Source organism: Agelaius tricolor, unplaced genomic scaffold (assembly GCF_023055355.1).
Source record: "Agelaius tricolor isolate 1412-34295 unplaced genomic scaffold, bAgeTri1.0.p SCAF_55, whole genome shotgun sequence".
NCBI classification, from domain to species: domain Eukaryota; kingdom Metazoa; phylum Chordata; class Aves; order Passeriformes; family Icteridae; genus Agelaius; species Agelaius tricolor.
The window spans coordinates 805,466-829,305 of record NW_027269315.1 but is presented as its reverse complement, the minus strand read 5'-3'; the positions used below and the strand labels follow the sequence as shown (position 1 = coordinate 829,305).

At 53.1% G+C, this 23,840-nt stretch overlaps 1 protein-coding gene across 1 annotated transcript; it reads left to right on the top strand.

Moving 5' to 3' along the window:
* Positions 1-12,540: 12,540 nt before the first annotated feature.
* On the top strand, positions 12,541-22,979 carry LOC139604765 (keratin, type II cytoskeletal cochleal). Its single transcript, XM_071455999.1, has 9 exons — positions 12,541-13,055; positions 13,740-13,948; positions 16,537-16,597; positions 17,246-17,341; positions 17,999-18,163; positions 18,613-18,738; positions 20,122-20,342; positions 20,865-20,899; positions 21,842-22,979. Exons 1-9 carry the CDS (start codon positions 12,669-12,671, stop codon positions 22,027-22,029), a joined length of 1,488 nt encoding a protein of 495 aa, XP_071312100.1. The 5' UTR covers positions 12,541-12,668; the 3' UTR covers positions 22,030-22,979.
* The last annotated feature ends 861 nt before the right edge of the window (positions 22,980-23,840 follow it).

Sequence of the window (23,840 nt, the reverse complement as noted above, 5' to 3'; positions counted from 1 at the left end):
GCAGTCCAAATTTTCCCTGGACTGTTTCTCCTTTCCCTTTTTGGACCCACTCAAACCTGCTCCGGACTGGGACCTGGGAAACACTGAGAGTTTGCACCTTGTGGCCTGCAGCAGCTACCCCCAGTGTCAGAGGGACTGAGAACAGAGCGACCACCCCCAAGAGAGACTTTCTGAATTTGTCATCATTTTCAGAGTGTTGCCATCCGGTATTGTTCATTTTGTGTGCTGGGGGTGCTGTGCCTGTTAAATAAACAGGTTCTTTCCACTCCTCTCCAAGGAATCCTTCCCGACCCGGTTGTGGGGAGGGGCTGTGTGGGTTTGCTCTCTGGAGGGGCCCCTTTTCTCCCAAATTTGTCCTGAACCAGGATGTCGCAGACATCTTTTATGAAAAATCCTTTCCTTAGGATTTTTCTTCTTGAGAAGCTGAGAGGCTTCAAGAACAAAATGTAAACATTGATTATCTGCTGCTGTAGAATGCAACAGGTGCATCTGTGATTGGCCCATGCTAGATGCTTCTAATTAATGGCCAATCACAGCCCAGCTGGCTCGGACAGAGAGTCCGAGACAGAGCCTTTGTTATCATTCTTTGCTATTCTATTCTTAGCCAGCCTTCTGATGAAATCCTTTCTTCTATTCTTTCAGTATAGTTTTAATATAATATATATCATAAAATAATAAATCCAGCCTTCTGAAACATGGAGTCAGATCCTCATCTCTTCCCTCAACCTGAGACCCCTGTGACCACGGTCACACCAGGACAGGGGCCGAGCCCCAGCTCTGGAATCCCTGCAGAGGGGGCACTCTTGGGGCTGGGGGATTCCTGGAGCTGCCACCCACCCTGATGCATCCTGGAGGGGAATCTGGCACTGGGTCTGTGCCCTGGGTGGGTCTGGGGCCGGGCATGGAGGCTCAGGCCCAGCCAGCAGCCAGAGGCAGAGGCAGGAGCCTTCTCTGCTCCTGGCCCCAGAGGCTGGGCTGACGTGGCCCCAGGCCTGTGGCTGTCCCCACGTGTGTGACGTGTGCCAGGGCCACGCTGTAATCCCTGAAAAGGCAGAGACCAGGGCTGAGTCACCCCGAGTTTTAACTCCTGGGCTCAGATTCTGAGGTGCTGAGTCACAGCCAGAGCACTCAGGGAGCTCATCCTGCCTTGGAGGGGCTGTTTTGCCCCAGGTTTTGGGTGGCAGAAGCTCTTCCCTGCACTGAGGAGCTCTGGAGCCCACGGAGTGCAGGAAGGAAACATGCTCAGTGTGAAAAATGCGTGTATTTTATGATTGGCTTTTCACAAATATTCAGATGAATATTATATGTGTTGTGTTAGAAAGTAATGCTGTATTAATTCTCTTAAGCAATGTGTTAAATATAGTTTTAGGTTATAAAATTTGTTAAAATACAAACGATGCTATGTAAGATACTGTTTTTAAAGAAAGGACTTGCAGCGAGATAGCAGCCACAGGACACCAAATCTTTCAAAGAAAAAGAATTTATTGCCCCATTATCAGAAGAAACGAACTTCTTCCTGCCTCAAAGGCGCCGATAGGATTGGGAGGAAGAAGCTGACACTGACCAGACAGAATCCTGTGTTTGAATGGAATTTATGCATCATAGATGAGGTGTATGAATATGCAACAGGCTGTTGCTTTTAAGGGTTAATCCTCTGTTAACCTGGGTCCTTTTTCGGGCTTGTGCTGCCCAGAAAAGGTACCCGGACATCTGTAACTCTTTGTATTTGTTGTCTCGTATTGTCCTAATTCAAATTGTCCAAATTATTATTACTCTAACTATATTACTATTTTTATAACCATTTAATAACTATTAAACTTTTAAAATTTTAAAAACAAGTGATTGGTGTTTTTCACACTCAGCATGGAATTATGGAGTGGTTCGGGCGGGAAGAACACTAAAGTGTTATAGTAACCTCCATGTATTATAATAACCTCCTCAAGCCAAATTAAATAAACTCTAAAAAAGCCTACAACACACCCAAAATAGCTCAACTACCTTTAAAGACATAAAAATCAACAAAATAGCTTCTGTTACAGTGTTAGAAACAAAAAAATTTAATAAAAACAAAATAAACAAAAAAAACCCAAGCTAAGTGCTAAACATCTTTACTCCTAATAAAAACACTTTATAAAAACATTTTTTTGTTTTCTTCTTCTAATAAACTGACCAAACAAAACTTTTTAACTTCTGTCCAATTAACTGTCCTTAAATTTGAAGTTCTTTAAATCCTATAAAATATCTTTTCACTTAATCAAAAAAAAAAAAAAAACCCAAAAACCAAAAAACAAACAAACAAACAAAAAACCTTCTAAACTTCTTTCCTTTTAAAGAGACAAAAATAGTTTTGTCACTCCATCAACAAGAAACACACACTCCTACACTAAAGTCCAGCCAGTGCCACCCGTGCCATGCCAGGGACACCTCCCACGGTCCCCGGCTGCTCCAAGCCCTGTCCAGCCTGGCCTGGGCACTGCCAGGGATCCAGGGGCATCATGGAGAGCTGTTCTTTTTCCTGGCACCGTTTTTCCTGTCTCCTTTCCCTGTTCTTTTTCCTGGCACCGTTTTTCCCTGTCTCCTTTTCCCTGTTCTTTTTCCTGGCACCGTTTTTCCCTGTCTCCTTTTCCCTGTCCTTTTTCCTGGCACCGTTTTTCCCTGTCTCGTTTTCCCTGTTTTTTTTCCTGGCACCGTTTTTCCCTGTCTCCTTTCCCTGTTCTTTTTCCTGTCGCCTTTTCCCTGTCTCCTTTCCCTGTTCTTTTTCCTGGCACCGTTTTTCCCTGTCTCCTTTTCCCTGTCTCCTTTCCCTGTCCTTTTTCCTGGCACCGTTTTTCCCTGTCTCCTTTTTCTCTGTTCTTTTTCCTGTCTCCTTTTCCCTGTTCTTTTTCCTGGCTCTGCTTTTTCCTGGCACCGTTTTTCCCCGTCTCCTTTTCCCTTTTCTTTTCCCTGTCTCCTTTCCCTGTTCTTTTTCCTGGCACCGTTTTTCCCTGTCTCCTTTTCCCTGTTCTTTTTCCTGGCACCGTTTTTCCCTGTCTCCTTTTCCCTTTTCTTTTTCCTGTCTCCTTTTCCCTGCCTCCTTTCCCTGTTCTTTTCCCTGTCTCCTTTCCCTATTCTTTTCCCTGTCCTTTTTCCTGTCTCCTTTCCCTGTTCTTTTTCCTGTCTCCTTTTCCCTGTCTCCTTTCCCTGTCCTTTTTCCTGTCTCCTTTTCCCTGTTTTTTCCCTGTCTCCTTTTCCCTGTCCTTTTTCCTGGCACCGTTTTTCCCTGTCTCCTTTCCCTGTTTTTTTTCCTGGCACCGTTTTTCCCTGTCTCCTTTCCCTATTCTTTTCCCTGTCCTTTTTCCTGTCTCCTTTCCCTGTTTTTTTTCCTGGCACCGTTTTTCCCTGTCCCTTTTCCTGCTGATCCTCTCTCCTCCCGTGGGAGGTGGGAAGTGCCGCAGGTGGAGCTGGAGGCTGGGGCTGGGTTTGGGGTGCAGGTGGCTGTGGGTGTGAGGAGCTGGGGCTGGAGGAGGGCTCCAGGTGTGGCCCCTGCTCCATGGAATGCTGGACCTGCTCATCCCTCCCCTCCCAGGGCGGCATCGATGTCCTCGGCAGTGTGGGCGGGTCCGAGACAATTATCATTACAATTATAATTGTAATTATTGTTGTCAGCGCTGAGTGCATTGATTAGGAGGGGCCTGAGACAGACAGACAGACAGACAGACAGACAGACAGACGGGCCCCACCCTCTGCTCCATCAGCACCAGGGCTGGGCTGCAATCCTGCCCTTTGCTCCCACTGTCCTTCCTGCTCCCAGGGCTCCACCCCGGAGAACACCAGAGCAAAGGAGGGAATGGCACCTTCCTTCTGGAAGCTTCTGACTGTCATCTCTTCTCGGGTTTTGGTTGTTAATTGCTGCCCTGAGATGTGCAGGATGTCTCTGTTTCAGCTGAAGAACGAGTCTGGACTCTTCACTTTTCTGTCTTGAGGTTGTTTATTAATTCTTATCTATAAATTTTTTTTTTCTGCCCAGCCGAGATCTGCTCAGCAGGGCAGCCACAGGCACTCTGACCGCCCCCAAGGTGGTGTTGTCCTTTTATACCACAAACTACATATAACATATTTACACTTAATTCCCAATACCTGTCACCCATGTTAGACAGTGCACTTCTACTCTAAACCAATCCCAAAGTGCCACCATCACAGCAGAAAATGGAGACCAAGAAAAGAAGGAGAAGAAGGACAGGACATGCCCACATTCCTCCATCTTGCCTCCTGACCCCCCATTCTAAAAACCCCAAAATTCTACATTTTCACCCTGTGACAAATTCACTCTCATTCTACTCAAACTCTTGTGGCTTGTAACTCCTCACACAGAGCTGGGAATTGTTTCCAGCCCTTGGGGTGGTGTTAGTTTTTTATACTAAAAGCTGTGTGTACAATATTTACACTTAATTCCCAATACCCATCACCTATGTTAGTGCACTTCTGCTCTAAACCAATCCCAAAGTGCCACCATCACAGCAGAAAATGGAGACCAAGAAGGAGAAGAAGAAGAAAGGCTGGACACGCCCAAGTTCCTCCATCTTGTCCCCATAACCCCCACACCAAGAATCCTAAAATCTCCATTTTCACCCTGTGATCATTTTATTATTACACCATTCAAACCTCTGTGACTTTCAGGTCCTCATACAAAGGTGGCAACTTGCTCCAGGGGTGAAAATGAAACCCGCCAATGCTCTGGGCTGCGTGCCAGGGTCTCCGAGCCCCCCGGCGGGGTCCTGGCAATTCTGGACACCCGGAGGGATGCACTGAGTCCCGACAATCTCTGGGTTCAGTCTGGCCCTGGAGCAGCTCCTGCTGCTGAGATTAAAATGCTGAGATAAAATCCCTGACTGGGGTGACAGGTGGGAAGGCCAAAATCCCAGATTTGGGAGCTCGGTTCTCCTGAGCTGGGAGAACACCCTGAGAGCGGGGTTGGCCCCTCAGAGGCAGGGATAACTCAGGGGTTACAGCAGCTGTAAAATCCTTGTAAAATGTTCTTTGTTTGCTCTGCTCCCGTCCCTCCAGCGCAGCCATGACTCAGGGGGCGGAGGCGTCGCTCCTTCCCCCAGCCCCTCTGCCCTCCTGCTCCTTCTCCTGCCCCAAAGTGGGCTCTGGGCTCTCAGCTTGGGGCTGCTTTGGGAAGGTCCTTCAGCCTCCCATTGTGACCAGTCAAATCTCCAAAACTCCTGAGGTACTTAAGAAACACATAGGAATACAAGAAAGACATAGAAAAGATCTGAGGTGAACAAACCCTCGGTCATCCCTCATCCTTATGGATATGGGGGTGCCACCTCTGGAATTCTGGCTGATCCTGTCCACCCTCTGGAGCAGGAGGACAGTTTGCCCTGAAAATGATGGAGTTTTTCCAAGATTCCAAGGAATTTTCAGAGCCACATGTTGGTGCCATGTCCCTTGGTGGTTTGGGGAGTGAAGGAGATGACACCAGTTCTACTCCTGCCTTTCCCACATCCTTCCTGCAGGACAGTTTATCTCTGAGTTCCTTTTCCATGGGCAACAAATCCCTTTGATTTTGCCAAAGATCCTGGGATTCCCTCCTGGTGGCAGAGGGAGAGGAGCAGCTCCATCCATGGTGCTGGAGTCTGTGGGAGATGCTGAGACCCCAGGTCCTTGCCCCCATTTCCCTTTGCCAAGGGCTGCACAAAGGGAATTGGGACGGCTGCTGATGGGAACCGAGCGTTCTGGGGGCAGTGAGACCCTTCCAGGATCCTTCCTGGATTCAGGAATGGGATCCACTGCTGGAAAGTGGCTTTGTGCCAGTGACTCTGCCCAAGGAGAGGAAAGAGGACTTTGATAAGAGCATTTTTGGGATGACTCTGCTGGATCATCTCCCTCCTTGCTCTGTTTCTGGGACCATTCCCTCTGACCTGGGCATGACTCAGGCCCCAGACACCTGCAATAACCCTGAGCTCTGTCATCCTGGGTTTATTCCAGCTCCCATGAGCTGTGTTCCCTCAGAGTGACCTCACAGTTTCATCTGCTCAGGAAAGGCCCCCTGAACTTGGAGCTAATGGGAGCAGGGACATGGGAGGAGCTGCTGGGGCCGTGTGGGATCCCAGGAGGGACAAATCCAGCCAGGGATCCCCAGTGGGGACACGGGACCATCAGGGGTGGCCCAGGAGCATCCTCACCTTGGGAAGGTTACCTGATGGAATATGGATGCAGAAAGGAGAATTTCCCAATGATTCTGTGGCTTGGGGCAGATCAGCCTGGATTGTGTCACTTCACAAGGACCCTGAGGGGCTGGGGTGAATTCAGAGAGGGGAACAGGGCTGGGGAAGGGCTGGGGTGAATTCAGAGAGGGGAACAGGGCTGGGGAAGGGCTGGGGTGAATTCAGAGAGGGGAACAGGGCTGGGGAAGGGCTGGAGCAGCAGGGAATGTTCTAGAGAACTCCCAAGGGACCTGGGGGACAGCCTGGAGAAAAGAGGCTCAGGGGGGACCTTGTGGCTCTGCACAACTCCTGACAGGAGGGGACAGCTGGGGCAGTGTCAGGCCCTGCTCCCAGGGACAGGGACAGGGACAGGAGGAGAGGGAGCGGCCTCAGGCTGGGCTGGAGAGGGGCAGGGTGGACATCAGGAGGGATTTTCCCATGGGAAGGGTGGGTGGCCATTGGAGGGGGCTGCCCTGGGAGGTTTGGAGTGTCCATCCCTGCAGATGTCCAAGGAAGGACTGGATGTGGCACTCAGGGCTCTGGGCTGGGGACAAGGTGGGGATTGGGCACAGCTGGGATTCGATGGTCTGGGAGGGCTTTTCCCACCTCAGGGATTCTGGGATTCTGTGTTTGGAGCTCAGGGTGTCTGGAATCTGCTCTGTCCCTGGGAGGATTCACAGTTTCCACCAGATCAGCCCCTGGAACCCGAGCAGACTCCAAAGTCAGATGGGATTTTGTGAGGAGAGAACAGGAGTTTTCCCTCCTCTCCTGAGATGTGTCTTTCCCAGAAAACCCGAGCCCAGCATTCCCAGCGCTGGCAGTTTCACCCAGCACTGAGAATTGAGGTTTTAATTTGTTTGTTTGTTTTTCCTTAAGGCTTTGGCTGTGGGAGGGACTCTCAACTTTCATGTCAAAATTATCCAGGTGATGATGATTATCCATAATTATAACTATATTTATCCATAGTCCTTCAAGTTTTCTTGTAATCACAATCACAAGGTCTTGTAATTTGGGGGAAAGGGGAAAAAACAGCTTTTGGCTCTTGTCCAATGAGCTGGAGAGGGGGAAAGTGCATAGCTGGGATACTGGTGTTGCTGGCTGGGGGTCTGTGTACAAATCACAAACAGGATGGGACTGCTGGGGAAGTGTCTCCAGCTGTTTAGTTTTATTTTTTTCATCAGTCTCATTACATGGTGATGACAATGGGAAGCTGCCAGCAGCTCATGTCCCCAGCAGCAGACCAAGAACTCAATGTAACAACTCACTTAAAAGTTTTTTGATCAATCACACAAAGCAAAAGCATATTGACAGTAGTTCCATCCAATCACTCTAAGTGCACATACCTTTGGTTAAAACAATGCTTGCTTATTTCAAATACAATACCTGCTTGTGAGCAATAAAACACAATGCACAGAGCTCCATTATTAAGCTGAGAACGTCCTAATATCTCGCTAGATCAACTTTTCTGAAGCTTAGGGAGTTATTCTAGACAAGGGTTAATACACAGATCATTGTTCTATTTCTCCTTACTTTTCTAATTCTTCTATCATTTTTCTGTGGACAAATCTCATGGCCACTGCTTAGCTCTAATCACAGTTCTGCTGTCTCTGAGGCCTGCCTTTTGCAGCTTTCCCAGACCCCTCTGATTTTAAGGATTCCCACAGCTGGGACACCTTCCCCATGTGTCAGGCCACGCTCCAGGTCCCTGGGAGGGATCCCTGGGAGGGATCCTGGTCTGGGCTGGGTTCCCTGGTGCGTCCAGGAGCTCCTGGCAGAGCCGTGGGGGTGGAAAAGCTCCTCTGCAAAGAGGGCAGGAGGGATGTGGGGCTCCATGCATGGGAGAAGGGCAGCCCCATCTCTGCACTGAGCACCTGGAAGGGGCTGGGGGGAGAGGTTCCAGCAGGAGGAACTACTTGGGGGGGTCCAAGCTGTTTGTGGAATCATGGAAAAGCCTGAGATCCTCATGGATCATAGATTCCAACTCCTGACTCTGCACAGGACACCCCAAAATCCCCCCAATCCCAAAATCCCAATCCTGAGCACGTGGTCCAAAGGCTCCTGGAGCTCTGGCAGCCTCGGGGCCGTGACCATTCCTGGGGAGCCTGGGCAGTGCCCAGCACCTCTGGGTGAGGAATCTTTCCCAATACCCAACCTGGCCCACCCTGGCACAGCTCCAGCTGCTCCCTGGGCCCTGCCCCTGGTCCCAGTTCCTGGCAGTGCTGGTGACTGGTTTTGTGCTGTATCCAAACATTTAGGATTTTGGCTGATAGCCCTTTTGGGTTGCAGCAAACAGGACAAGTGTGGGCAACTCTGAGCTCCAAGAGCTGTTTCCCGGGGATGGATTTCATGGCCAGCAGCTTCCAGGAGTGGCCAAGAGCTGAGCCAAGAACTTCCCAGCCTCAGCAGGGTGGGCAGAGCCAGAGGAGAGGTGAAATGCAGCTCCTGGTGGGAATTAGGAGCTTGTGGGAAGCCTTGGGAACACAGAGTGTGACACATCTGTCACCCCGAGAAAGCTGAGACAGTGCCCTGGGCACCTGAGGGGCCTTGGGGCTCATGGAGAATGATGAATGATTTAGGAAAATTTCCTCCCTGTGAGGATGGAGAGGCCTTGGAATGGATTTCCCAGAGCAGCTGTGGCTGTCCCATCCCTGGAAATGCCCAAGGCCAGGATGGACAGGGCTTGGAGCAGCCTGGGACAGTGGGAGGTGTCCCTGCCCATGGCAGGGGTGGCACTGGATGAGCTTTAAGGACCCTTCCCACCCAAACCATTCTATGATTCCATGATCCCGTGATTCTGTTCCTGCTGGTCCCTGTGATAATTCATATTTGGGTTTTGCTGTGTTGCAGTGGGAGGAATGCCTGGATGAGGAATGTCTGGATGAGGAATGCCTGGATGAGGAATGCCTGGATGAGGATCTCCTGGAAGCCTTGGAGCTGTTTGGGTGAGCCCAGACCTGGCTGCCTTTGGCAAAGCCCTGATTCCTGTCCCGGTGCAGGGCTGGAAAAGTGGGGAGGAAAATGCACTCTCCATGTGTAAATCCATGTGAAGTTGCAGCCTGAACAATCCAGTGGCCTCTGCCAAAGGCTCTGGAGCAGGGAGAAGCCATGGCAGGGAATTCAGGTCCTTGGAAAAGCCACTTCACGGAATGTGAGGATTTTGGCCCATTCCATTTGTGTGGGATAAAGCTGGAGGCTGTGACTGGAATGGTGGAAGGTGTCCCTGTCCAGGCCAGGGGATTGCACTGGATAAACCCTGGGGTCCCTTCCAACCCAAACCATTCCATGATTCCCATCAATGGGGGAATCCCATCAGGCTCACAGGAATCCCTGCAGTGCTTGGGCAGGGGCAGAAAATGAAAGCAGGCAGCATTTAAAGGACATCCAATGGGACACAGGGCCTGAGTGCTGCCAGGAGGGAGGCACCAACCTTTGGAACAGACCATCCCTGTGGATCAGCAGCTGCTGCCAGGCTGGAAAGGGCACTCCCTGTCACCAGGCTCTGGGCTGGAGCTGCGTCATTCCATTGACTTTATGGCCCAGTGAGACAGTAAATGGGTCTGGAATCCATAAAATCCTGATGAACCTGATAAACCTCATCCTGATAATCCTCCAGTTGTGGAATATCCTGAGCTGGATCCCCAGGATCATCGAGGCCAACTCCTGCCTGGTGACATCCAACACCTGCCTTTGGGATGCCGGAGAACAAGTTCCCTCTGACCAGTCTGCTCACAGGAATTATGATCAGCTGGAAATTTTGGTTAATGAGGCTGCTTTGATCCTGGAAGGGGATCTGGGTTCACAGTGAGGGGAGATCTTCAGGATCTTGGGAAAGGTGCTGTTGTGTTCCCATTGATTTTGGGTGGGTTTAGCAGGAATAAGAGCTTGGCAGTGCCATTGGATGTCAGGAGAATTTCTTGGGATGTCATGAGGAATTTTTCCAGGGAGAGGCTGGTCAGGCACTCCTGTGGTGGAGTCCCCATCCCTCAAGGTATCCAAACAATGTGGCACTCAGGGCTCTGGTGGGGATTGGTCACAGCTTGGACTCCATGATCTGGGAGGGAATTTCCAGCCTCAGTGATCCTGGGATTCTGACAGTCCTCTCCTGGAGGTTCCCATCCCCCAGAGCCTCCTGCTCCTGAGCCCGGAGATTGATCCCAATATCCCAAATCCATCCCCCAGCCCACAGGCATTGGGAGGTGTTGGAACAATAGATGTGGGATCCAGGGCCAGAGCCCTTTAGATCAGGAACCACCAGCAGGGCCTGTGCAAACAGAACCTATGGATGCTCCTTCTCCCAAAAGCTTTCAATCCAAACACAGAAATCCAGGCAGGCAGCAGGAGGGATCCCCTGGGATAACACAGGAGGTGAACCCACAAGAACACACTCCCAACACATAATTTCACTCACCTGCAAAGGTTTTCCTCTTCCATTACAATATTTGAGTTTGTTAATTTTTTTTTGGCACTTTGCAGCTGGAATTGAGAGTGTGGCTTGTTTTCCCAAGGGTTTGTGGAAGGGTCGGTTGTTTGTGGGGGTTTGGCTGCTCTGGGAGCATTGGAGCTAGTCCTGGGTGTGCAGGGCCAGGGGGAATGCGACTCCCAGCATGGCAGGCAGGGAAATCACTCCCCCAAAAAGCCAATAGTGAGCTCAGTGTCACCAAACCCCGGTCCCTGGGGTCACTCACTAGGGCTGCAGGAATTTACCGGTCAGAGCAGTTGTGGAACAACCCCAGGTTGCCATGGAACCACAACACAACAAACCCTGGGATACCTCTGGTGTCCACGTGGCTCCAACCTGGCTCAGACGGGGAATATCGACCGGGCAGGGGGGGAAGGGAGCAAAACTGGGAGCAGCAAGCAGGGGATGAGGCTCCTGCTCCCACCTGGACTGCTCGTGGTGCAGGGAAGGAGGGTGGGAGCTGGGCTGAAGATGGGCTCACCCTCACCCAAATCCAGGCTGAAGTCCAGCTCCCCAGTGCCAAACTGGGATTCCTGGAGGCTGCTGGGAGCAGCTTTGCCTTAGTGGCCAAAGGTTGGGATTCACCTGCCTGGATTGCTCCTCCTGTGCCTCTCGTGTTGTGTAGAAGTCCCTGTGTGGTGATCCAGGCTGGAATCCAGCCTGCTAACAGCCAGACCAGGGTGGGAAGTCTTGCCTGACTGTCAATCCCACACTCAGCTTCCAGCCCTGCCTTCTCAGGACATCCCAGCACTGTTCCAGCCTGGCTGGGTGAGGCTGACACTGCCCTGTTCCCAGCTGTGCATGGATGGATGGATGGATGGATGGATGGATCCCTGTCCTGTCCTCCAGCCCCAGGGGAGCTGCAGGGCATGTCTGTTACACTCCACTTCGTTTACACTCAATGGATTTTTTTTTTTTTTTTTGTAATTCCAGGATCAATTAGGCTGGAAAAGACCTCTGAGATCATCGAGGCCAACCTGTGATGGTGGGAGCCAAGCCAGGTGCAGGGCTGGCAGGAATCCTGCCCCATCTCTCTCTTCCTGGATCGAATTTCCCCTTTTCTCTCTTTAAAAAGAGAATTTCCCTGCAGCAGCCAGGCTTCTCCTCACCCCCCAGAGCAGGACGGGTGGATTTTGAGCAGGCTGAGTTTGCATCCAGCCTTATCTCCCTGTCCTGGGGACAGAAAAGCTGAAGGGTGACACTTTCAGGCCAAACTTTGAAATCTCCTGGGGAATTTACGATCTGATAGTGAAGGGTTGAGGCCCTCTGGGACTATTTGGAAACGGTGAAAACCCTGAAACCCATTTTTTTTCTCTGCTTCTTCTTCATAGAACTCCAAAAATTCAAGCAGGGACCCAGAATGTTCAGCCAGGATTTTAATCCTGTCTCCTTTTGAGTGTGGACTAAATGTTGGGTGGGATGCAACTCTCCTAACCCACCTCGGTTTTAAGGATTTATTTGAGGGAGAGGGAAGGATTTATTAGCAGGAGAGGGAAGGACAAACATATCCCCCTGGCCAGGCAGGCTCTGGGTACTGCTGGCAGTGCCCTGGTTTATATTAAACAGCCAGGACCTGGCGCAGGGGCCCCTTTATCAGCTTTGGGCCGTGCCCGGGGGAGAACCCGCCTGCAGCACTTCAAATCCTTCCCAATGTGTATCCCCTGTGTCCCCCCGGCCATTGCAGCCCCGGCCGGGCCGGGGAATCCTCCCAGCAGGGTCGGGAGCGGGGCTGGGGCTCAGCGCACACGCAGGTGGCGGAGGAGCGGAGCGGGGACAGGCGCCAGGTGTGTCCTGTCCCTTCCCCGCGGCCCTTCCCTCCTGCGCTGGAGGGTGGGAATGCAGCCAGGCACACCCAGCTCCGAGCCGTAAAATGATCCCCGCGGTGCCCTTGGGCCAAGCCCAGCTTTTCTAACGGATAAAAGGGCAGGCAGCGGGAGCGCTCTCACTCTGCTGGGCTCCAGCGCAGCCTCTCGAGCTTTGCAAGAGCAGCGAGGCAGCCCCGCACCGTCCCTCGGAGCAGCATGTCCCGCTCGGTGACCTTCAGCTCCCGCTCGGCCGCCGGGCCCGCGCTGAGCCAGGTGCGGGTCAGCTCCGTGTCCTCCGGCCGCAGCTCCGGGCTCGGCCGCGCCGGCGGCTTCGGCAGCGCCAGCCTCTACAGCCTGGGCTCGGCCGGCAAGAGGGTCAGCCTGGCAGGGAGCAGCTCCTTCAGCGTCCGCTCGGGCTACGGCTATGGGGGAGCCGCCTTCGGGGGCAGCCTCAGCCCCGGCGGCATCCAGGAGGTCACCGTCAACCAGAGCCTCCTGACGCCCCTCAACCTGGAGATCGACCCCAGCATCCAGAGGGTCCGCAAGGAGGAGAAGGAGCAGATCAAGACCCTGAACAACAAATTCGCCTCCTTCATTGACAAGGTGAGGGCTCGGGCTGGCTCGGAGCTCTGGGGGTGCCGAACAGTTGGTGGGACCCAAAATTGGTTTGGCCACGAATGGGATGAGGATCAGTCCTGGAGAACGTGGTAGGTTTTGCCCACTGCAATCAAATAATTCTTATTATTCGATGTAATAAAGCCCTGCTGGCATTGCCAACAGAACAGGCCGCCTTGTCCAGGCTGCCTTTGCAGCCCTGATTTACCTGGGATTGCCCAAATGCGGGGAGGGAGAGGCTCCTGGAGGGAGTTGTCCCAGGAGAGCAGATGGAACCAGAACCTGCCCTGGGTGTTTATGCTGCCCTGCACATCTTGGCTCTCTTGCACTAACTAACCTTGTGTAAATCCCGCTCTGGAATCCCCGAAATGTGAGGAATCCAGCCCTGGAGTTGGAGCAATTGGAGGGTTTGATGTCTGGGTCAGGTTTCTGTCAAGTGTCAGCCCAGCAGAATCTGCTTTTCTTTAATTCCTCCAAAGCCTCAAAGTCACAAACCAGGTCCCAGAGCAGCCAAGCTCCTCAGCATGGTCTCCATGACCCTCCTCTGGTGCTTCCCATGACCACCCAAATTCCTGGGCTGGGATTCCCACCTGCAGCCCAGCCCTTCCATGCCCTGCAGTGCCAGCTCCCCTCTCTCCCACCATCCCAAATGACCCCTGTGCTCCCTCCCAGGTGCGGTTCCTGGAGCAGCAGAACAAGATGCTGGAGACCAAGTGGAGCCTACTCCAGGAGCAGAAGACGACGCGGAGCAACATCGCTCCCATGTTCGAGACCTACATCAGCAACCTGCGGCGGCAGCTGGACGGGCTCCTGGCCGACAAGGGCCGCCTCGAGGGAGAGCTCAAGAACATGCAGGACCTCGTGGAGGACTTCAAGACCAAGTAAAGTATCAGTGTCCCCCTAACGGGGTGGTGGAGCTGCTGGCTGGGCCAATGGCTGGGCACGGATGTCCCCGGCTCTCCTGCCAGGGGGGAGATGTTTTCTGGCCTGGAATGAGGTGTTCAGTCCAGGTGTTTAGCTGGGCATGGATGTCCCTGGCTCCCCTGCCAGGGAGGAGATGTTTTCTGGCCTGGAATGAGGTGTTTAGTCTAGGAAAGCTTCCTGGATTCTTTTTGTTCGCTGTTTCTGGCACCTTGTTCCTACATGGGCTGGTGCCTGCATCCTCTTGGCTTTGCTCTGGCTTGGAAGTGGCATTTTGGGGGCATTTTTGGGCCTCCTCAGGGCTGAAGGTGACATTCTGGGGTCTCCCTGGGTTGGAGGTGGTGCTTTGGGGCCTCCTCAGGGTCAGAAGTGGCTCTTTGGGGTGGCTGGAGCCCCAGGAGCTCCCAGCTGAATCCCTGGGCAGGGAATGGAGCAGCTGCCCTGCAATTCTTCAGTGACTTTTCAGTGTCACCTGGGAGGAGCCCCAGAAGAAAGGTGGCCTTTGTCCCAGCCCAGCCCAGCCGGGAAATGCCTCTGAAAAGGGAAGAATAGGACAGAGCTGGCAAACTGGATCAGGCAGGAACTGCAAACAAACAGAGCTGATAATCCCCAGGGTGTGTTTAGGGAGGGTCAATACCCAGAGATTCCCAAAGAGCTGCTTGGGAATGATGCTGCCCCCAGCCCTGCCTGGTTATTCCATCCACAGTCAACCTTGGAATCTCTGCAAGGAGCTGGTTTGAAGCCAGAGGGATTAAACCCCAAAGTTTACTTACATTTCCCATGGATTCAGTCCTATTCTCATGGATTTATTCCTTTAGGCTACAGATCCATGGAAAGCCAAACCCTCTGTGTGCTAATGGAAGGGAAGCAGGAATTAGGAGCTGAGGGAGTGAGGATGCAGTAACTGGAGTGCAGCACCTGCTGCTCCCCGTTTATATGGAGAAAATCTCAATTATAGATGGAAAACCTAAACCATGATGTGCTCTGGGGGTGCCTGTGGCCTTTTTTTCCATAGGTTTGGTTTCCACAGGAATTCCCAGGTGATATTTAGGGGAGGAACGGCTCCAGAGATGACACCAGCCCCTAACTCAGGAATTGCAGTGGGAGAGGGTGTGGAGCCAGCTGGGGCCATGCTGCACATGGGGCTTGCTTCCAAGGAGTGTCCTGGGCTTTCAGAGGGGTGTTGGGACAATATTGAACAATTTAGGGAGAAATTCCTCCCTGTGGGGGTGGGCAGGCCCTGGAATGGATTTCCCAGAGCAGCTGTGGCTGCCCCATCCCTGGCAGTGCCCAAGGCCAGGTTGGACAGGGCTTGGAGCAGCCTGGGATAGCCGAAGGTGTCCCTGTTGTGGCAGGGGTGGGAATGGGATGGGCTTTATGGTCTCTACAAACCCAAATCATCCCAAGATTCCATGCTTTACCAGCTCATTGAGCAGCTTGGTGGAGCTGCCCCAAGGAGAGGAGGAATTTGGCGATCCATTCTGGAGGAATTCACTGTTTTTATACCTTTCTCTGCTGATCCCCGGCGTGCAGAGGTGGTGCCTCTGCGTCACTTCCCAGGATTTATTCCTCTGGAATTGTACTGGCAGCTCAGTGACCTCCAGAGGGGCAACGTCCATTGATCCTGGTGTGGATGGGCACCATTCCAGGCTGGAGCAGGAGGGGGAGGCTGGGCAGGTGAAGCAGCTCCTGCTTTGGAAGGCAAATTCCAGCTCTGGCCATGCAGGGCCCATGTAAATAAAGAGCCTTAACCTGGCAACAGTTCCCAAACAGCCAAAGTGCTTCCTGCTCTGTTCCTTGGATGGCTTTCAGGATTCCCAGATGCCCAGAGCAGGTTGGGGCTGGATGTTTGAGCAGGTTGGGAGTGCACAGGCAGGTCCAGGTGGGCTCCAAGATCCAGGTTTGCAAATCAGTGGTGGTCCTGTTAAAATCTGTGGAGAGGGATTTTTGTCTGCTGGAGACCTTTAGGAGAACCCCTGGGGATTTCCAGGTGAGCCCCTCATCTGAGGGTGAACACCTGAAGAACAGCAGTCACCAAGGCTGGAATTTGGTGAGCTTTGGAGGAGAATGAGGGTAATTAATTACCTTTGGCTCTTCCCAGAACAGTGCCACGTGTTCAACACCTGCAAAGTGTTGCCAGCAGTCTGGAGTAGGGAAGTGCAGTGTGGAAGCAGCTCCAGCAAGTGCTGGGATCAGCCCAGAGGAGTTTGTGGGATCTGTTTGTGTCTCTCCTGCTTTGAAGTTGCTCCCTGAAGGGTTGGTGACAAAGTGGGGGCACAGCCTGGGCCCTCCCCAAAGGAGGAGCAGGAATCTTCTGGAGCACAGGGGATTTTAAGGATTATGGGGGAGCCGGGAGGGGACGGTTTCAGGTGGTGGTGATGGAGCAGCTCATCCAGAGCAGGCACCGCTGGTGCACCAGCCCTGGGGAAGTGCTGGGCTGGCTCCCAAGAAATGAAGGGATAGAGAAGAGAACTGGGACAACCTTTCACTGGGGTGTTTTTCCTTTTATCCAGGCTCTAATGTCACAGAAATCCCTTTTTTTTGGCAGGTACGAAGATGAGATCAACAAGCGCACGGCGGCCGAGAATGAGTTTGTGGTGCTCAAGAAGGTGAATATCATTGTGGGTCAGGGAATCCTCACATGGATTGGGTGGGAAGGGACCTTAAAGTCCATCCCATTCCTGCCCCTGCCATGGGCAGGGACACCTCCCATGGGCCCAGGGTGCTCCAAGCCCCGTCCAGCTCTGGACACTTCCAGGCATGGGGCAGGCACGGCTCTTCCCTGGGACTGATCATCAGTGTGGGCAGCCCTTCCCTGTGTTTGCCCCTACTCCCCCTACTCACAGTTTACTCTTTGCCCTACTCACAGTTTACTCCAGCTCTGATGAAGCTCTGAGGGGCAGAATTCCAGCCAAAGGCAGCTCAGGGGAGGCCTTGAGGTCTCCACATATGCAGGGGAGAGGTGTCAGGTCCCAGGGGTATTGGAGATGATGCCAGGTCTTTCTTTGGGATCTTTCCTGAGGTGTCTGTGTCCAACCTGACACTGACCTTGCAAACAGGGATCCAAGGGATCCCCAGGAATCTCAGGATCTGCACTCCAGCAGCACTCAGTGCCCTGGGAGATGATTTGTAGGCCCTGGGGTGCCACTGGGACACCTGGAGCTGGTTTGGGGAACTCCTTTGGAAGCCACCAGAGGCTGGGTGAGCTCAGACATCAAAGCTCCACAATCTCCATGGTTTATTCCTCATTTTTCCAGGATGTGGATGCTGCCTACATGAACAAAGTGGAGCTGGAGGCCAAGGTGGATGCTCTGACAGATGAGATCAACTTCCTGAGGGCTTTCCATGAGGCGGTGAGGATCCTTCTGCTCCTTCAGAGAGGGAGAACAGGGAATGCTGGCTGGGAAAATGAACATGGGGAAGGTGATGGATTCATGGAGTCTTTCCTTCCATAAGCAAAACTGTGCCTGCAAGTGAAATGATTCCTCTGAGTTCTGTGGATTGTCACACGGATTTCTCCCTGTGTGGGATGTGGGATGGATGGATTGCAGACGTTGTATTTGGGATGCTGTTTGAATGAAAACAAGGAGAATGACTCCCTGGGGGAGGTGGTGCTGTGTGACAGGAATGAAGGAAAGCTGCTTGTTCCAGGCTCCTTCCTCCTCCCCATTGTTTGCAAGAGCAGGGATTACCTGAGCTGGACACAAGTCCTTGAGAGAGGTGCTGAAATTTGGCCCCTGCAGGTTCTGCAGCTAGCTGGGTTGTTGTCTAAGGAATGGGATAACAGTGGGATAAACAGCCCTGCTGCCAAAGTAGGGATAAACAGCTCCAGCTCTGCTGTTGCTTCTTGCTCTGTGCTTTGCAAGGTTGCTTCCCTCCTCATTAATAATTATTTTGGTGGAATTCTTACCTGCCTCCCTTTCCCTTCTCTCCTTGGATTCTCTCTTTAATTGGCTTTCAAAAGAGGGTCCCTGAAACCTTGCTGATGAACGGGCTTGGTTTTCCTGCAGGAGCTGAACGAGCTGCAGGCCCAGATCTCCGACACCTCGGTGGTGCTGTCCATGGACAACAGCCGGAACCTGGACCTGGACAGCATCATCGCCGAGGTGAAGGCGCAGTACGAGGAGATCGCCAACCGCAGCCGCGCCGAGGCCGAGTCCTGGTACCAGAGCAAGGTGAGCTCTGCCAGGGGAGGAGGACCCAGGGACACCTTGGAGCCCTTCCAGTGCCCAAAGGGGCTCCAGGAGAGCTGGAGAGGGCCTGAAGTGATGGGACACAGGGAATGGCTTCCCTGTGCAAAAGGGCGAGGATAGGTGGGATATTGGGAAGGAATTCCTCGCTGTGAGGGTGGGGGAGCCCTGGAATGGATTTCCCAGAGCAGCTGTGGCTGCCCCATCCCTGGAAGTGTCCCAGACCAGGTTGGATGGGGCTTGGAGTGCCCTGGCACAGTGGAAGGTGTCCCTGCCCATGGCACTGAATGGGCTTTAGTGTCCCTTCCAAGCCAAACCATTCCAAGATTCCACGATCTCCAGCTCTGTCAGTACCTGTATCCCCTGTGCCATGGGGGGGGCTCTATCCTGCTCATTCCCTGCCATCCTCACCCCATCCCACTGCTCTGTCCCAGTATGAGGCACTGCAGGTGACAGCCGGGAAACACGGGGACGACCTGAGGAACACCAAGAATGAGATCACCGAGATCAACAGGGTCATCCAGAGGATCCAGGGGGAGATCGAGAGTGCCAAGGCCCAGGTGAGGAGCTGCCCCTCTCCTGTCCTTCTCTGGCCTCGGAGCTGGGATCTGGCTCTGATCCCTCTGGGGACAGCATTGAGGGAGCAGCTGGAGCTGGGTCTGGGGAGGGTCAGTTTGGATATTGGGAAAAGCTTCTTCCCCCAGAGGATGTCTGGCACTGGATAGGGGCTCCCCAGGGAATGGTCACAGCCCCAAGGCTGCCAGAGCTCCAGGAACCTTTGGGCAACACTCTCAAGTGTTGAATTTCAGGGTTAGTGGGATTTTTAGGGTTGTCATGTGCTGAGCCATGATGGTCCTTGTGGGTCCCTTCCAGCTCTGGATGGGAGGAAATGTTAGCTCTCTCCTAACATTCTGTGATGTTAAGGATGTTTCAGGGGTCTGGGTGTCACACAACCCCTTGAACTTTGTGATTTTGGAGATCTTTTCCAACCTTCACAATTCCATGGTCTGTAAGAATCATTCTGGGGGGGCTACTGCTCATCCTGGAGGATTTTAGTTCTGCAGGGGGAGGGGGAGCGTTGGGAGCAGGGTGATCCTGCCAGGAAGGTGGATTTGAGAGAGGACGAGTGGAAATCACCCCTGGGACCCAGAGAGGCCCCCACACAGCCCTCGTGGCCTCCTGTTGCTGGGATCATTGTCCACTCCCTTTCACAGCAGGGAACACCATGTTTGGGCACACACACAGAGATTTGGGGAGCTCTGTTTGCTTTCACTGGCTCTTATCACTTTATCAGTGCCGTGACTTAGGCCTGGCCTGGAGCTCCCAAGGCTCCAGATAAACCTGGTGATTCATCCCGGATTATTTGGTTTCAGGGTAGGGAGGCTCTGGCACCAGCCAAGAGCTGTTCTGGTGGGGCTCCCTTGGACAAAGGATGGGAGCACAAAGCCTCTTGTGAGCCCTTTGTGCCAAACATGGGGGTTTGGGAGCTGTGGGGGCACAGCTGGGGGTTCTCTGGGGCCCCACAGGGCTGGTCTTGGGGTGGGTCTGGGTGTTTGGTAGCTCCAGGTGTGCTCCAGTCCTGCCCACACCTCAGCCAGAGCCTGCCCAGCTCTGAAAAATCTGGGGAAAATTAGCAGGGAAAACCTGAGCTTTCCTGAGCCCCAAGGGATCTGTGGGATGTGGGGGACTGGGAAGCTGAGGATCACCTGAAAAAAGTATAGTCAGTGGAGAGAAACTCAGTCTTCTTCTGGGAGTCCTTGGAAGGAGATGAGTTTCCATCTCCATCCAGTGCCCAAGAAACCCAAGGCAGGGATGAAGTCCCAGGGGTCCAATTGAGCTCCAGATCCACAAAGGGGGTCTGGGCAGCAGAGCCCGAGGTTTGGAGCCCAGGATCCTCCTCCAGGGATCAGGAGCCCCCTGATGTGGCCGCTCTGTCCCTGCAGCGAGCGAAGCTGGAGGCGGCCGTGGCTGAGGCTGAGGAGCGTGGGGAGATGGCCCTCAAGGACGCCAGGGCCAAGCTGGAGGAGCTGGAGGCTGCTCTGCAGAAAGCCAAGGCTGACATGGCCCGGCAGCTCCGGGAGTACCAGGAGCTCATGAACGTCAAGCTGGCCCTGGACATCGAGATTGCGACCTACAGGAAGCTGCTGGAGGGCGAGGAGAGCAGGTGAGGACACGTGGGGGGATTGGTGAGCAAAAATTCCCTGGGTTCCCTCTGGGAAGGGTCCTGGGAGCCCTTTGCTCCCTTTGTCTGGGAACACTGTGAGAGCCCAACTCTGATTTCCACAAGGAAATGCAGACAAGAAAACCTTTGAAAAACTGAGTTCTGGTCCTGGAAATGCTTTGGCTGAAGAGCCAAACTGGCAGATTCTGGGAAAAAAAAACTGGGGAAAATAAGCAAAGAAGGAAAAAATTGGTTTCCATCAAGTTTGATGTTGTGGCAGAACATTTCCAAGTGGAAATCCCTGCAGGATTAGGACAGAACCTCTGTGCTCTGTCCTCCCCCCTAATGGTGATAACAGAGCTGGGAAAGGCAGGGCTGGAACAAAGGGATCCCTGGAGGGCCCAGGGATCCTCCCTGGATCAGGTACAGCTGGAGTAGTAACTCCCTGCCTCTGTCCTCCTCCTCCTCGAGCCCAGGACCAAGGAAAGCTGAGTTTAATCCCTCCCCTTGCCTTTGTCTTTTCAGGTTGGCTGGCGATGGAGTTGGCAACGTCAACATCTGTGAGTGGATTTTGTTGTTTCTTGTGGTTCCACCTCACTCTAAACCCGTGGAAAAGGGGGCCCAGAGTGTCCCAGTGCACCCAGTTCAGCCCCTCCTTAGTGGGAGCACCCTGAGGCTGGGGGTGGTGCTGGGGCTCCATCCCAAGCTCAACTCCAACTCACCCAGATGAAATTGGACTTGGGGCAGCAGTGATTTTCTTTCCTCCCATTTTTGTGTGGATAGAAAAGCACTAATGGGAAATGCATTCCCTGGGTTGGGAATTAGTGCACAGGTGATGGCAGAGGGCGTTTTTCCAGTTTGGGAAGTGTTGGATCCTCACCTGGCCTGGACCTTGGGCAGGAGCTGCTCTCTCAGGGATGCTCCAAACCAGTGGTTCTGATTTTCAGCCACTTAATTCCTGCTGGGAATTGGGGAAGCACATTTAATTCCTGCTGGGAATTGGGGAACCACATTCCCACAGCTTTGGGGCACCAGGAGATGAGCTGAGTGTGTTTGTGAAATGGGATTCTCCATGGATTTTCTAGGGGTTCTCCCTGAGGGCTCCAAGCTCAGGGGATCCTGAGCCAGGTTGGGTGTTGGAGTGACAAGAAGGAAAGACTTTAAACTGAAAAAGGGGAGGTTTAGATGGGATATTGGGAAGGGAATAGATGGGATGGGATTTAGATGGGAATATTGGGATATTCCCCACCTGTGAGGGTGGGGGAGCCCTGGAATGGATTTCCAAGAAGATGCCCCTGGATCCCTGGCAGTGCCCAAGGCCAGGCTGGACAGGGCTTGGAGCAGCCTGGGACAGTGGGAGGTGTCCCTGCCATGGCAGGGGGGGTGCTGGATGATTTAATGTTCTTCCCACCCAGCCAGCCCATTCCATGATCCCATGGGAGCCTTTCCTGAGGCTGCTGGGTGGGGGTTCCAGGTGCTCACGTTGCTCCTCTCCCACGCAGCTGTGGTCAGCTCCAGCGGCGGGGGCGGATATTCCAGCTCCAGCGGGTTCCTGGGAGCAGGGATCGGAGGAGGCCTCAGCCTGGGATCAGGAATGGGCAGCGGAGCCCTCGGCTTCTCCTCTGGGGGCTCCTCCAAGTCCTACACCATCACCACCACCTCGTCCAGCCGGAGGAGCGTCAGGAAGTAACTCCAAGAATGGAGCTCAGCATTCCCAGCACCTGAGGGAAACCGTGGAAAGAAAAGTCTTGGAGCCTTTTGCAGGATGAATTGGCTGCAAAACGCCTGCAGTGCTGAGGCCCTGCCCCTGCCCTGCCGGGGCTTGATCCTGCACTCTTGGAGTTCAGCCATTCCTCTGGGAGCAGGATCAAGCCTGTGGGGTGAAATTTACCCCGGGATGCAGGTGGGGTATCCCTGCTGTTACCCTTGTGCTTGGTACCCCCTGCTCCGGGCTGGGTTTCACCCTTGGAAAGGCAAATCCCACGTTTCTGCTGTGCTTCTGCAAAAGACCAGAAGATTCTAAATCCCTTCTAACAGGATTTGGAAGACTCCAATCCCTCAGGCTCCTCAGCCCCTGCCGAGGGCTCACCCTGGCTTGGGTTTTTTAAATATACCAGGAAGAAAACAGGCTTGGGTCTCCCCTTATTTTCTTTGGAAATGGGCTCAGGGTTGGGGTTCAGCATTCTCCTGTGACTGAAGCTGTTTCTGACCAAAGGCAGCACTGACAAAGTGATTTCAGGCTCCTTGTAGCAAAATAACTCCTCAAGAACCTCCTAAACCCTTTCTCTCTCTGTAAATGAAGCCCAAAGCTTGAGGGATCTAAAGCTACTTCAAATTCCATGTGTCCACTGAATTGGGAGAAAAAATCCCTATTTTTGGGTGTCCCTGTTTACCACTCCCTATTTAAGGGTATTTAGTGATATCTGGAGTCTCCTGCAGTAAAGGTTCAGTTGATGCCCTATTCCAAAAACTCCTCGTTCCTGCCAAAATGGGTCTTCAACATACCAGGGAAATTGTTGTTACTGCAGTAGGAAGAGTTTTTAGGGACCTAACTCCGAGGACCTGCTCCCAGTTTTTGTGCTGATGTTCAGCCCTGTCCTGGCATTGGGGTTTGGGTTGGATTTTTATGCTTTTTATGTCTTTCATGAGTCGTTTATTAAAGTTTCCCTTTTAGCTGCATGTCCAATCTCAGCCAAGTTCTTTGTGCTGCCCTGGGTGCCCAGGAGCTCTGGAAAATACGCAGGAATCACCTTCCTGCAGGTCTGGAGCCTGCCCTGGCTCTGGGGGCAGGGTTTGGGGTTTGCTGCCTGCACAGCTCAGTCCTGGCTGGATTTTGCCAGCCTGGAGTCTGGGCAGAGGGATGGGGGGAGTTTGTTCAGAGTCATGGTTTGAGCTCAGGACTGAGATGGAATCTGGTTTTAATGGGAGGGAAGAGTGGGATTTTAGCCCTTCTTCCTCCTGGATTACAAATTGCTCCAATATCAGGAAAGGTGGCTGTGGAATTCTCAGGAGCAGCAAATCTGCCCTCCCTGCAGAAATTCCCACACGTGGCTGTGCTCACCTGGCCCATTGTGTTCCCAACTTCTCACTTGGTCCTTGGTGCTCACAATTTCTCACCCAGCCCTGGTGCTCCTGATTTCCCCCTCCAGTCTTTGCACCAGCCCAGCTGCCCCAGGTTGCTGCCTGCAGTGACTCTCATCTCCTCCAGCTAAAATCACAGCTATGGAATGGTTTGTGTTGGAAGCTCATCCTGTCCCACCCATGCCATGGCAGGGACACCTCCCACTGTCCCAGGTGCTCCAAGCCCTGTCCAACCTGGCCTTGGGCACTTCCAGGGATCCAGGGGCAGCCACAGCTGCTCTGGGAAATCCATTCCAGTCCCTCCCCACCCTCACAGGAAGGAATTTCATCCCAATATCCTATCTAAATCTTCCTCTACTTAAGGCTGTTCCATGTCCCATAGACAGCTCAAAAGGTGTCGTTGCATATCCCCAAACACAT

What these genes read in the sequence shown, in the direction of transcription:
- LOC139604765 (XM_071455999.1), top strand. Translation starts at nt 12,669, where the DNA reads ATGTCCCGCTCGGTGACCTTCAGCTCCCGCTCGGCCGCCGGGCCCGCG. An exon ending in AGTTTGTGGTGCTCAAGAAG is followed by an intron (nt 16,598 to 17,245) that starts GTGAATATCATT and finishes TCATTTTTCCAG; the next exon opens with GATGTGGATGCTGCCTACAT. An exon ending in AGTCCTGGTACCAGAGCAAG is followed by an intron (nt 18,164 to 18,612) that starts GTGAGCTCTGCC and finishes GCTCTGTCCCAG; the next exon opens with TATGAGGCACTGCAGGTGAC.